This window comes from Sebastes umbrosus, chromosome 15 (genome assembly GCF_015220745.1).
Source record: "Sebastes umbrosus isolate fSebUmb1 chromosome 15, fSebUmb1.pri, whole genome shotgun sequence".
In the NCBI taxonomy this organism is placed as follows: Eukaryota; Metazoa; Chordata; class Actinopteri; order Perciformes; family Sebastidae; genus Sebastes; species Sebastes umbrosus.
The window spans coordinates 12,935,571-12,948,896 of NC_051283.1; the positions used below are offsets into that span (position 1 = coordinate 12,935,571).

At 40.4% G+C, this 13,326-nt stretch overlaps 1 protein-coding gene across 4 annotated transcripts in view; it reads right to left on the reverse strand.

The window, feature by feature from the left end:
- Positions 1 to 343: 343 nt before the first annotated feature.
- The window catches only part of col16a1 (collagen, type XVI, alpha 1), a 133,856-nt gene continuing 120,873 nt past the window's right edge, over positions 344 to 13,326 (reverse strand). For all 4 annotated transcript variants that reach the window (XM_037795031.1, XM_037795030.1, XM_037795032.1 and 1 more), the window contains 26 exons: positions 13,012 to 13,053; positions 12,847 to 12,912; positions 12,677 to 12,721; positions 11,976 to 12,020; positions 10,041 to 10,094; positions 9,894 to 9,947; positions 9,713 to 9,766; positions 9,575 to 9,619; positions 9,438 to 9,491; positions 9,309 to 9,344; positions 9,159 to 9,221; positions 9,001 to 9,072; positions 8,829 to 8,882; positions 8,662 to 8,706; positions 6,706 to 6,750; positions 6,410 to 6,463; positions 6,221 to 6,274; positions 6,065 to 6,115; positions 5,516 to 5,605; positions 5,349 to 5,384; positions 5,194 to 5,238; positions 3,209 to 3,403; positions 2,938 to 3,001; positions 2,552 to 2,728; positions 2,350 to 2,427; positions 344 to 1,954 (listed from right to left, as the gene is read on the reverse strand). In XM_037795031.1, coding sequence (XP_037650959.1) covers positions 1,761 to 1,954; positions 2,350 to 2,427; positions 2,552 to 2,728; positions 2,938 to 3,001; positions 3,209 to 3,403; positions 5,194 to 5,238; positions 5,349 to 5,384; positions 5,516 to 5,605; positions 6,065 to 6,115; positions 6,221 to 6,274; positions 6,410 to 6,463; positions 6,706 to 6,750; positions 8,662 to 8,706; positions 8,829 to 8,882; positions 9,001 to 9,072; positions 9,159 to 9,221; positions 9,309 to 9,344; positions 9,438 to 9,491; positions 9,575 to 9,619; positions 9,713 to 9,766; positions 9,894 to 9,947; positions 10,041 to 10,094; positions 11,976 to 12,020; positions 12,677 to 12,721; positions 12,847 to 12,912; positions 13,012 to 13,053 — 1,812 coding nt within the window. In that variant the 3' untranslated portion in view covers positions 344 to 1,760. The remainder of the gene's footprint in view (positions 1,955 to 2,349; positions 2,428 to 2,551; positions 2,729 to 2,937; positions 3,002 to 3,208; positions 3,404 to 5,193; positions 5,239 to 5,348; positions 5,385 to 5,515; positions 5,606 to 6,064; positions 6,116 to 6,220; positions 6,275 to 6,409; positions 6,464 to 6,705; positions 6,751 to 8,661; positions 8,707 to 8,828; positions 8,883 to 9,000; positions 9,073 to 9,158; positions 9,222 to 9,308; positions 9,345 to 9,437; positions 9,492 to 9,574; positions 9,620 to 9,712; positions 9,767 to 9,893; positions 9,948 to 10,040; positions 10,095 to 11,975; positions 12,021 to 12,676; positions 12,722 to 12,846; positions 12,913 to 13,011; positions 13,054 to 13,326) is intronic.

Consider the following 13,326-nt stretch of genomic DNA (forward strand, 5'->3'; position numbering starts at 1 on the left):
ATGAGACATAAAACTATCAAAACGAGAGTGTGATGCAAAACGACCACAAAGAGATGCAAAACAACTACAATGAGACATAAAACTATCAAAACGAGAGTGTGATGCAAAACGACCACAAAGAGATGCAAAACAACTACAATGAGACATAAAACTATCAAAACGAGAGTGTGATGCAAAACGACCACAAAGAGATGCAAAACTACTAGAAAGACAATTGCAAATTCAACTTCAACTTCAGTCCTTGCCCAGGATCCCATCGTCTCATAATCCATCCATGGATGGACAACAGTATTTGATTAGTGTTTCACACAACACAGGTTGACAATGATAACATGATACAGCATCTTTGAAAAGCAATTTAATTCAGTTTTGACTTAAACATTTCCCATCCGCTAGTTTGTGAGAAACAAAAGTCTGACCATGGCTCATAGTTTCAACTGCTGATTATTGATGGAGATGGTAAGAGATGGTGGCGATCTAAAACTCCATAGACTTCCAGATATAAAAAAATTACATATAAAAAATAACCCCCAAAATACAGTAACAGGTAACACTACAAAAACATTTGTGATGCTTTTCAGAATATGTTCTTTATCCGTGCGTGATTGTGAGGGCTTGGTGGCCGTGCTCAGTGTAGCATTACGTATCTGTGGTAAATGGGCTCAATTATTGCTCATAATTCCTTAATTAAGTGCCTGTTGAAGCAGACAGATGGCTATTACAACTACTTTGGAATACAAAATGAGATGAGATGCTTTAAAATGGCTGTATTTCCAAAAAATACTGGAGTTAAAATGACACAAAATGAACTTCAGCAACATAATTAAAAAAGCCAATATGTTTTTTTTTGGTGTAAACACAGTTTTCTTTTATAAATAATTATGTCTTTTTACTGAACACATTATTCAATTTTGAAAGCTTATAGACATTAGAAAAACATCCCTTTGGCTTTTTTTGTTGCTTTGTAACCATTAAAAAATGAAAAAAGGTGGCTGGCCATATGTATCAAATCCGTTGAAAAAGTATAAAAAGCCACTATATATAAATATAAATATATACAAAACAGTCAATCCATCAAACGGGGGTATGAATGCAGGTTTTTGACATCTGTCTCTGCAGAACTGAAATACATTTCTAGGGATATTCTCTTACAAGTCAAAATTCAAATAAGTCACACCACAAGCACCGAGAGAGAATATTAGAAATGCATTGGATGCACACTGAATGTGATTCTGCGAGAGTGCTACAATAATTGTGTGTATTCCCTTTCCTACAGATTTAGACAAAGAAAATGAAAAGAAAAAACAAGAACAAAAAAAAAAAACAGAATAGGCCAGAATTAATCAAGGAGAAGAAAAATACAAATTGTGATTCTTGTCACCTCCCCTGGGTTGTTGGAAAATGTACAAAAGGAGTGAAACACGGTGAGAATAAAAGGCGAGACCAAAATAAGAGGCAGTAATATAAAACAATGAATTGGCATTCATAAGGAAAAAGAAATGATGCAATAAAAATGTGCTGCTGGTGTGTCTTTTGCAGGCCTCATTCCAGCGGGGCCCTTAGAAAGAAATTGTTGATTTTCTGCTCAGGACTACAGTAGAAATCTGTGTGGGGTAAATCTATACAATTTTAACAACAAAAGGAGCTCCTACATTTCATCTTGTGGTCAGATTTAATAACTTTGGATCATGGTCTTTGGCTTTCTGTCTTCTCCGTAGTCTTTTTCGCTTCAGTCCTCTCTGCCCATCACCTCTAGCCCTCTACCAGGGGCCCTTCATAGGTGGGCCCTTGGGGCTGTACTCTACTTGATGGCTCATACAGTCTGCAGGATTACACCGACCATCATGTCCCTTTGAACCAGGCTGCCCGGGAGAGCCTGAAATCCCAGGAACGCCCTGCTGACCAACAGGACCTGGGGGTCCCATCTTACCATAGCCTTGGGGGCCTGGGACACCTGGAAGAAAGAAGGTAAATGGAATGATTTTTGGTACTATCAATGCTTCTTAAGTAAGTAGCTGTGTAATAAACAGGGTAATGTACAGCGAGTGGGTCATTGTGGTGCTGTCCACCCCTCCGCTTCCGAGTCCCGCATCACCCTGTCGGTGTTTATTTTGCAACAATGACCGGCTCGCTGTACATAATCCCTTACTTAGCCAATTCTGTCAGAAAGGTTTAGCATCAGTTGTACAGTCGACATTGTATACTATGACTTTTTTCCACTTTTTTTGACGTACTATACTGCCTCAACAAAATGTGACAGGAGAAAGGATTTACTGCAACTGAAAACGTCGCTAACTATTAAGCTACAGCTTTAATTAAGGTTGAAACACTATATGGCTGCCACTCTACCTGGCCCTCCTGGAGGTCCTACGTCTCCCATCTCTCCAACACCCTTATCTCCTTTTTCTCCGTGTGGTCCTCGTGGTCCTACAGAAAAAAGACCACACATTTTTTGAACACATGACAGATAAACCGATTACAGTCAGCTAATTGTGACATTTAAGTCACTGTCATGTTGCTGAAAAGATTATTGGTTTAGCTGATGGCTCACCGGCGGGTCCTTGGCCTCCTGGCCGGCCTTGTCTGCCGATCTGTCCCGGGAGTCCAGGTGCACCTGGGTTCCCAGGAATACCTGCAGATCCGTCTTTCCCTGGGGGCCCGGGCCGACCCGGGGATGACACCTGCTCTACTGGATTCTGCATGCGAGACATGTAGTAGGCCATTCTCTCTGGGGATGGGGAAAACGCGATGACAAACAATGATTCCACAGTGGCAATATCAGAGGTGTCACAGAGGAGAAATGGAATAATTATTTGGAAGAGAGATATGTATCTGAAGAGAAAAATGTGTATAGAGTCTAGAAACTGCAGCATTATACACATTTAACATAAAAAAAAAGTTTACATGACATTTGCATAACAATGCGCATGCCCTCACCATCAAAGATCTTGATGACCTGCTGGCGGATGAAGTTCTTGACTTCATCATAATTGACTACAGCCTGTTTAAGAATAGAGAAATGAAGAGAAACATAAAAGGGCAATCAATCAAGGGAAATAATTAAAAAATGAATGAGATGGCGCTTGTTAGCGCTTTGGCCACTGTACTGCCTTACAACAAAAGGTGGATATGGGATGATTTAGAGCTGATTAAAAATGAAAAACAAATTAAGCTATAGTGCTGTAAGTGTAATGAAATTGTATCTTACATCATTTCCTGGTGACCCTGCAACTCCAGGGAGCCCGGCGGGACCCTCCATGCCTGGGCTTCCCCTCTCTCCTCTGGGTCCGACTTGGCCAATCATTGGCTGTGCGTCCTTGGCGTGGTAACCTCCACCACCGGGGGGTCCCGGTCTACCTCTCTCCCCTGGAGAACCCCTCTGTCCTGCGGCCCCTGCTTCACCCTGGGAGAAAGACACACACAGACACAGAGACAGGTAATGTTAGTAGATAAACAAAAATTTCTATCATGCAGATTGGAGAGAAAATAAAAAATGTCATAGTGGAGGATGTGTAAAAACTCATAAAAAACGCCATGCTATACTATGACATTTTTCGACATACTATGACCTTTTTATCACTTTTTCCACATACTATACTATGACCTTTTTGAACATACTATAGTATGACGTTTTTATCACTTTTTTCCACATACTATACTATGACTTTTTTCGACATACTACAGTATGACTTTTTTATCACTTTTTTCAACATCCTATAACTATGACTTTTTTCGACATACTATAGTATCACTTTTTATCACTTTTTTAGTATGTCAAAAAAATCATAGTATAGTTTGTCAAAAAAGGGGTAAAAAGTCATAGTATAGTAAGTCGAAAAAAGTGATACAAATTCATAGTATAGTATGTCGAAAAAAGTCATTAAAAAGTCATAGTATCATATAACGAAAAAAGTGAAAAAAGTCATAGTATAGTATGTCGAAAAAAGTGATAAAAAAGTCATAGTATAGTATGTCGAAAAAGTGATATAAAAGTCAGAGTATAGTATGTCGTAAAAAGTGATAAATAAGTCATAGTATAGTATGTCAAAAAAATTGATAAAAACCTCATACTATAGTATGTCAAAAAAGTCATCTTGTAGTAAGTTAAAACAAAAGTGACAAAAGTCCTAGTAAAGTATGTCGGAAAAAAGTGATAAAAAAGTAATAGTACAGTATGTAGCAAAAGTAAAAAAATGTCTAGTATAGTACGTCTAAAAAGTAAAAGAAATGTATAGTAAAGTATGTTGCAAAAAGTTATAAAAAGTCACAGTGTAGTAGTCAATTTAACAAAGAGATAGTGGTATCAATCTTCTCATCTCAGTCTAAGTCACAAAGCAAATTGTCCACCATTATGTTCTTCCTTACATTGCCATTTCTGCTTTGATCTGTTTAATTATTTTTCTAACCTTGAGAAGCATATGAAGATTACTATCAACCTTATTTCGGAAAAGAAGAAGAAGCGGGCATTTTCAGACAGCATTTTTATACGTCTATATAACTTTCCATACAACTGAGCCAACCATTCTGGTTGTTTAAATGCACTCAAAAAACCACCCTGCTACATTAGCGACAGTGATTTATCAAGGACAAAGCAGTCCATAATGGACGTCTAATGTTTACATGTCACCGACAGACAAGCGGCTCTTGAAATAGAGAGGAGGGAGAAGAATAGAGGAGTCCGTTCTTGTCTTTCTCCTCTGTTCTCCTCTTCCGTGCAGCTAAAACCCTGACAATGCCGTCCTGTCAGTGTGACAAATAGCCTCATCTAGCATCTCCCCTCAGGCTTAATAGCATTATCCCAGAGGCAGAGAATAACTTTATCACTGCATCCACCTACAGTACTGTAAGCCTGTGTCTAAGGAGAGATCCAACAGGCTCTACAGATACAGACGGTGAGCAGGCGGCAGGCTGCCAGTTTAGAGAGGGGTGAAGTGAGGGGAGGAGGAAGGAGGGTGTCGCTGGGAGGGTCGGAGGGTTAGTGAACTGATGACTGTGTTAAGTGCGGGTGCTGAGTGGGCAGAAATTGAGAGAGCGAGCATGTTCAGCACCATAGTGCACTGGCCTAAGTCTCCCTGAGCTAAAAGGGGGCGTCTCTGTGCATTCAAATGGTCTGTGGTGGTAATGGATGGTTGATGCTCGGTTTGACCACACACACACACACACACACTCACATAAACCCGAGTCGACTCTTACCTTTTGACCCGGCTGCCCATTGTCCCCTGGTAGGCCTCCCGATCCCTGTCAAAACAAAGAGAGAATGAAAGTAATGAAAAATGCACATCAGCATATCAATCTCTCTCCATTAAACTTAATAATGGGGACAAACACCACACTCAGACATTACTCACATCTTTACCAGCTTCACCATCATTGCCTGGCTCTCCCTAAAGGACAAAGTCAAAGCAGGAGACAAGGAAGTTAAGTAAGATATATTGGCATGGTAGCAGCTAAAAAAAAAAAGTGTTACATTAAATTTCTAGGGGGAAAATTTGGAGACAAGTTGGGAGGTACTAACTATGATCCCTGGGTGCCCGGGGGGGCCTGGGGCTCCTCCCATCCCTGGAAGACCCCTCTCACCACCTTGGCCCTTATCTCCTTTTATACCCTACAGAGGGAAGATGGAGAATTCAGATTGTTAGATTATTTTCTATTGTTTGCACTTTAGCAGGACAGAATTGCATTGTGTTTTGTTTCACCCACCCAATATACAATATACAATAAAGCTCATAATGCATAATTCTAACACTTTCTAAAGGCACATTAATTTCAACTTGTGAATCTTTAAATTGAGATACCATATCCTTATCTCTGATCACTTCACTTATTCTTTTTTCTAAGTACACATAGCTTCTCTAATTATTCACTGTAATCATAGTATAATCATCATGTTCGTATTATTTGTCATGCTCAGCACTCACTAATTAATGTATTTTACTCTGATCTCCAACACATATTTGGCTACTGAAACAACCCATTTCCCTTTAGAAATGTTAAAGATTCATCTTCTTTCTTTCTTTCTTTCTAAAAAATATGATGGTCACATGTTTCACAGCATTTCTCTTACCACTCCTGATGGACCAGGAGGTCCTGGTGGTCCAGCTGGACCTGTAGAACCCTAACAAGGAAAGTAAACACACATTATTCAAGTTTAATATACTACATTATCAACAGAACACACATGTAGACTATAAAGGCTAAAAAAAAAGGGCAGTGAACTTACAATGTGGCCAGAGGATCCAGGTCGTCCCGGAGCTCCTGGTGTACCGGGATCACCCTGGAAAGGTTCACAGATTGACCTTTAGAAATCTCCACTGACTATGATACTTGCTTTTCGCTTGTATGCACAGATTATCGATGTGCTCTTTTTCTTTTTCCAAATCCACTTGGGGTATAAAGCAAAAATACTCACCTCGTGTCCAGCCCTGCCGGATGGTCCAGGTGGACCTGAAGGTCCAGGTTCACCCTGAAGGAATGAGAAAGTAATGAAAAGGTAATGAAGGAAGCATGAGTGGAATGCATCACTCTTCTACTAGTGGAGACTAAAAACAATGAGGCAGCACATTGATAACACCCAGACTTGTGTCATGACAGTAATTATGAGTTTGATAAAACAGCTTGGCCTAATGCACAAGAAACAGACAGCAATGGTAAGTAGACAAACAGACGGACATAGTGTGATGGTAAAGCAATGAGTTGTTGGCTAACCTTCTGTCCGGGGAAGCCAGCATGGCCAGTTTTCCCTTTGAATCCCTGAGGAGAGACATCAAAGAGAATGAGATTGGTACGGTCTCAAAATTCACAAAGCCGAGGCTGCCAAAGAAAAGGCAGACGAGTCTTTGAAATCCTGAACACCTGCTCTCGGGTAGAACACAAACTGAGATACAAAGAGTGAGTGAGATAAATAAAAAAGAAAGCGGAGGGAGGGAGAGAGGCTCATTTCTTCACTGAAGCTGACTACAGTGTGTGGATATCACTATCTCTGCTGCGTCGGTAGACAAGACAGAAAGATTTTAGGAGATCTTAGAAGAGGATGGGAAGCTTAGAAGTTTCAAATGGGGTCACATCACTAGTGACATCTTCAACATTAACAAGACTCGGTAATGATTGCACATACATGAGTCACAGCCCATGCTAATTTAACTGGAGTGCCGTTGGTGAAACTAGACAAAAGTCAAGAATTAAGATGATCACATCCGTCTTGACCTGTCTTGAAACTTTTCCATACATATGCATTCGTTCGCAATCCAAAATGCAAGTCACAATCTCAAGAGCACAAAAAAGTCACCCATCGTTGGCAATCCATCTCTCCATTTAGATAGGTTTTCAATGAAATTGGTTTAGTCATGCAGGCTGATTTGCATACTAGTTTGCTATTTGTGAAACTCAAGGTGAGCCACGGCAATGCAATTCTAATGCATTGTATACAAAAAGTATGCCTCCCTGATTGTATCTACCAAAACAAGCTGCTGTGTGTGAAATATAACGAGGGCATTGCTTATGTGAGAGTTTGGCAGAACACAACTTTTATCTTTAAATGGTTCCATGTTTTAACACAAATTGGGGCCAACGGCTCGGTGAGGCTGTATTTAGATTTTGAGCTAAATGCAAACACCTCTTAGTTTAAGGTGTTAGCTTGCTAACATTTGCTAATTAGCACTAAACACAAAGTACAGCTGAGGCTATTGGAAATGTAATTATTTTGCAGGTGTTTGGTCTTAAACCAAAGTTCTGGACAAATAAAAATCTGACCCGACGATGGTGCCAGAGGAAAGGTTAAAGAATAAGTAAATGATTAGAATTAATCCCAAGGGAGAGACATAAATGTCTGTACCAAACAAATTACTCAAAACTATAAATTTGAACCTCATGGTGGTCCTATGGGAAAAGTCATGCAGCAAATATGGCTAAAAATCTCAGTAGCCTATATATGACAGATTCAGACAAATAATGAATTGAAACCTTGTTTTGTTATTTTCTGCAACTGTTAACAAACTCTTAAAGGTGCTAAATATGGTATTATGATACAGTATGTGGGAGTATTTCTATTGCCTCTCAACAGCTCTTCACATGGCGACGGCAAGCTGGCTAACGGTGCTAACGGCGCTAACAGCGCTAACAGCGCAAACAATGGCAAAAGTGCTGACAGAGATAACGGTGTTTACCCGAGGGGGGAACCGGGAGGTGGGTGCTACGCTTCCGCGATGACTCCGTGTTATCAGCTGTAACCGCCGTATGAGAGCAGAGCAGAGCAGCGTCTGTTAGCTAGCCAGTGGGGCACGCTCACATGCACTAATATCACGCGCAGCCGGCCCGTCAATGTCAACAAAGCACGGAGAAGCTTGGATTACAACACACACAGGGTGCGACTTTATTTGCTGCTCAGGTAGACATTACTCCACTATATCTTTACATAGCAAATAGTTGTTTGCTGCTATTTTAATATTCTGGACATCGAATTTAGCACCTTCAGAATATAATTGATTCACAGAGATTGATACAAAAAATACATTATATTCCATAGTAAGATCTGGTTTGGATAGCATTTAGTGTTCAGGATATTCTGTACACACTATATTTCTCATGTCTAATTCACATAGTTTTCTGCACTGGATAGACAGAGAATCAAAATCAGGTCATGTAGATGTCAGAGGTGATACTTACTGGGATTCCTCGTGGTGCTGCCGGGCCTGGAGGGCCTGCCTCTCCCTGACAATGAAAAAATAGCCAGTGCCAAAGGTCAACTGTTTTGTTGCATGTATTTAACTAAACCAACTATAGCGTGACCTCAGTGTACGTTTGGATATTCTGCATGTCTCTGTGTAACTTACCCGTAGCCCTGGTTTCCCATCTTTTCCATCCAATCCTTCAATGCCAGGGGGGCCCTTTCATTGCAAACACGGTGAGAGAGTGCAAATAAGGATTCTGAATATCATACAGTTCAGAGATTATGTTAGCATGGGTCAAACTTTGATAATATACAGGAATATAACATGTATATACCATCAGCCCAGGGGAGCCTGATGAGCCTGGGGGTCCAGTTGGTCCCTGATTGCCTTGAGTGCCGTCATTGCCCTTTGAAAGCAGGGATTTTCAGTACAACCAATCATCATTTTGGATGCAAAAAAAAAAAAAAAGCTAAAGGTGCGATTGGTACTCACTCTTTCCCCTTTGAGCCCAGAGCCCCCTTCCCTTCCAGTTTTGCCGGCAAGACCTGGTGCACCCTAATAATACACACAGTAACATACAAATCCATTACAACTAGTCCAAAGGCAAGAATTTGCCATAGAGGAGATAAAACATTTACATACGGGTGGTCCTGGGAAACCTGGTTGTCCTTGGAAACCCTTGAAATAAAAAAAAAAAAGTAACATATGAATATGGGATTCATTTCTAAAGGTCACATTTTTCTATTATACATATGAATGTGTTATACATACAGAATCGCCTTTGGCGCCAACAGGCCCAGCTGGACCCGTGTCTCCTTTAATTCCCTGCAGACACAAATTGGTTCAGATTATTATTAAAGTTTGCGATGATAAATGAGGAAGCCAAAATCATATGATGAAACACTGACCGGTGAGCCGGCCTGTCCTTGATACCCAGGGGTTCCAGGAAGACCCTGCAGAGGTGAAGGAAATGTTAGCTATAATATGCTACACTATAGCCGCAGATGCATTGCGTAGTATATAACATTGATGGTGTAATGGCTTACCGATTCTCCTTTCTGACCACCGCTTCCCGAGCTCCCACGTTCGCCCTTCAGCCCCTGACACACACACACACATACACATATGAACAGTTAATCAATGTCACCACCTATGGATCCATTAAAGCTGTCAGATTGCTGTAAATCTCACGCTTCTTTTATAATGAGTCAGGTGAGAGTAACTTACAGGAAGTCCAGGCGGTCCCATGATTCCTGGGTACCCGTTCGTCCCCGTAGGGCCCTGAGGTGAAGATCATACAATCAGTCAAACCCAGAAATAAATTAGTTTTCTTACATCTTCTGATTTCAGGGAAATTGATTGGCAGATACGTACCTGCTCGCCCTTCAATCCTGGGAGGCCGGGTGACCCTCCCTCACCCCGCTGACCCTGAGAATGATGGGAGTGAGGAATGATTAGGAAATGAAGGAGAGTATGTGATATGTATGCTCCCCCGGTGGCAAGGCGAGTCAATATGAAAGAGAGGAAAAAACACTGCCTACATTTGATTTTTCTCCTCTGCTCTACAACTCTATCAGCTTTCAGGATGTTAATCCAGGTCTGTGATGGTGATATCCGGAGAATGGACATCGTCTGCTCGGCTTAGCTTGTTGGTGAATTCAATTTTTTTTCATTTATTCCCACATAAATTATACAATTCCCTCAATTTATCCCTTCCTCCCTTATTGTGTCTTCCAAATAATACCAAAACTGCAGACTTCATTTAGTCATTAATCTCTTCAAACTAACATCAAACAAACGAGCAGTATTATGGCGTTAAAACAACAAAATATCGTGATCAAACTACGGACTGACTTTACTTCTGTAACGCATGAAATTTCAATTCTAAGTGAATATCGAAATGCTGTTGTGATGTAAACATTACACATGCGTGTGCGAGTGTGATCTGTTGCCTAGCAACAGCTGCTGTAAGCGGAAGACAGATGAGCGCTGGAAGAACAGAAAAAGAGTTTAAATGAGTGAATAAAAGCATGTCAAAGGAAGCTGGGCGCTTTGAAAATGGTGGCATCTGTGAGTGATAATTAGCTGTTTAGCTAACTGGGGGGTTAATATGAATTGTCCCTTTAGGATAAATAACTACAACTGAACTTCAAAAAAATGGCAAGAATATCACTGTGAGATATTAGTTATTAGAGTGATTACTGAGGGTTGTAATTTAGAGAATGTAATTAGTAATTGATCATACGGAGGAGAAACTAATTAGTGGCTCATCATTGTGAGTAACTTCCTCACCACTGAATATGAGTAATATATTCAGCACACTTCTCTCCCTCACGCACAGTATAAACAGATACACCACTGCACACAGCAGAGGCTAACACCTGCTATAAAGTGCTACCACGCTGCAAATGGATTCCACGCAGCGCCCACACAGCTCATCCATTTAGCATCTCTATCCTCCTAAAAACAATAAATCCGTATGAGGAAGAAGAAGGGGGAGGGCTCTGTCTTGCACAGCAGTCCCACTCTCCATCACTTAGACGGGGGAATAATTGAACAACTGGAGAAAGAGACAACCGAATCGTTTCCTCATCTGAAATAACTTTCATTAAAGAGCCACGGATAGAGAGGCAGCGAGGGTGGAGAGATGGCCAAGATGGCATAATCAAGGGCTGCTAGATTTCAAAGTGAGATGATCTGTATTTGAAAAAGCCAAAAAGAGAGGAAGAAGTAGATTAGATAAAGATATTGAAAAATCAGAAGTGGAAAGTGGCGAAGTACAATAACTCAAGTACAGTTTCATTTTGAGGTGTACTTTACTATGTACTATAATGCTACTTTATACTTCATAACATTTCAGGGAAAAATTTACTTTTTACTCCGCTGCATTTATTTTGGCAGCTATAGCCACTAGATACTTTTCAGACATTAAAAGAAAACATTGCATTGTTGAATATTAAACCAGTTTTTTCCAACTTTCCTGTGGGAGTTGTTTGCAGTTACCAAAGAGTGATTTCTCCTCTAAACTTCTCAGGTTTCATTTAAACAACAGTTTGAAGCCCAAAAAGGTAAATTCATCCAATATTTTACAGAAAAGCAAACATTAGAGAAAAATGAATATAATTTTGTGCAGCAGAATTTTTTTTTTTCTTCTTTGTTACCCAATTAATCATCTCCTTTGTTGTTGTTTTGTTGTACTGGTACTTTTACTTAATAAAACGTATCTAAGTACCCCTTCCATCACTGATTAAAGGATGATAAGAGAGGAAAATTAATGAAAATGAAGTTGGAAGTGTGAATTAAACTTACCGATGGACCAGATGGGCCCTGAGGACCTGGGAAACCAGGAGGTCCCTGTGGACAGGGAACAGAGAAAGGAACACCTGAGACAAGATGAACTTAGCGATGAAAATACAAAACAATTCACACCTCTTAAAGCAGGTTTAAACTTGTTCCTGACAATTACGTGAGTACTAGAAACACAGCAAGAGAGCTTGTGTTTGAGAGGTTTGTGTGTTGAACATCATTTTCACTGCAACCAGTAGGGGGCTCTGTGAAATCATGGAAACACAAGCTCCTCTCAAGTCACTTCAAATCTAAAGCTTTGAGACAAAAACCCAACGGTGCTGTCCTAAAATGTAGAAAGAAATGGAATCTCTTCCCTCACAGAAGTACTGCCTACTGTAACTAATGTAAGGTAGTGATTAGATAGCACTTTATGTCATATTTCTGGTTGATAATAGCATTTTCAGAGTGGTGAGTGGTGAGAAAAAGATGTCATCAAAGTACTGGGAAACTTTAAAAAATCAACATATGGGTACATCCACACAGTAGTAGATGAGGATTTAAGAGTAAGAGTCCACCTTTACAGCTTTCTAGTCTTGACATTAACAGGAAAATATGTGTCATAAATGTTACCATGGCATAATATTCAGGTTTTTCAACTAAAAATAAGCTCCATCGGAATTAGAGTTAGCTCAACAAGACGAAGATATGTTGCTGAATCTCACCATGTTTCCTGGTTTTCCAGCTTGGCCTCTATCTCCTTGTAAACCCTGTAGTAAAGATAAAGAAAGAAAGGTGATCCTAAACTCTGTAAAGTCATTTGGATATGCATACTTAGACAAAGGCAGACACACAGTCTCATATCAAATTAACAGTATGTACATGACAGACTTACTGTCTCTCCTCTCACTCCTGGTGATCCAGGTGTTCCTGGCATTCCAGGTGTTCCTGGTCGGTCATACTATGAGGCAAACGTATAAATCAGTCAGGACATGTGCACGTAAAGCTCTGTGAATGTATGTATGTGTGTCCTTGGAATATGACAACGATCTCAACTGACCGCTGGTTGTGTCGCCTGCTCTCTCTGCAGTCTCTCCAAACACTGGAAGCAGACAAGACAATAAGTTATGAGAGTAATGCATCACCGCTGTGCTGGCACTATATCATGTCAGATGGACAGCTACTCACATCAAGCCATGCAAAGTCAAATACAAAAATGAGGGATTGCCGTTTTGCAATCACCAAAGCACAACAGCAGTGACATTTCATATGATTCTGGATCGACAAGAAACTCCCAGTCCCTCTAAGTCTCATTGTCGCGTCTAGATGGTAACCTGCAAATTGCGTAAATTTGCAAAAACTCTCGCGAGACTCG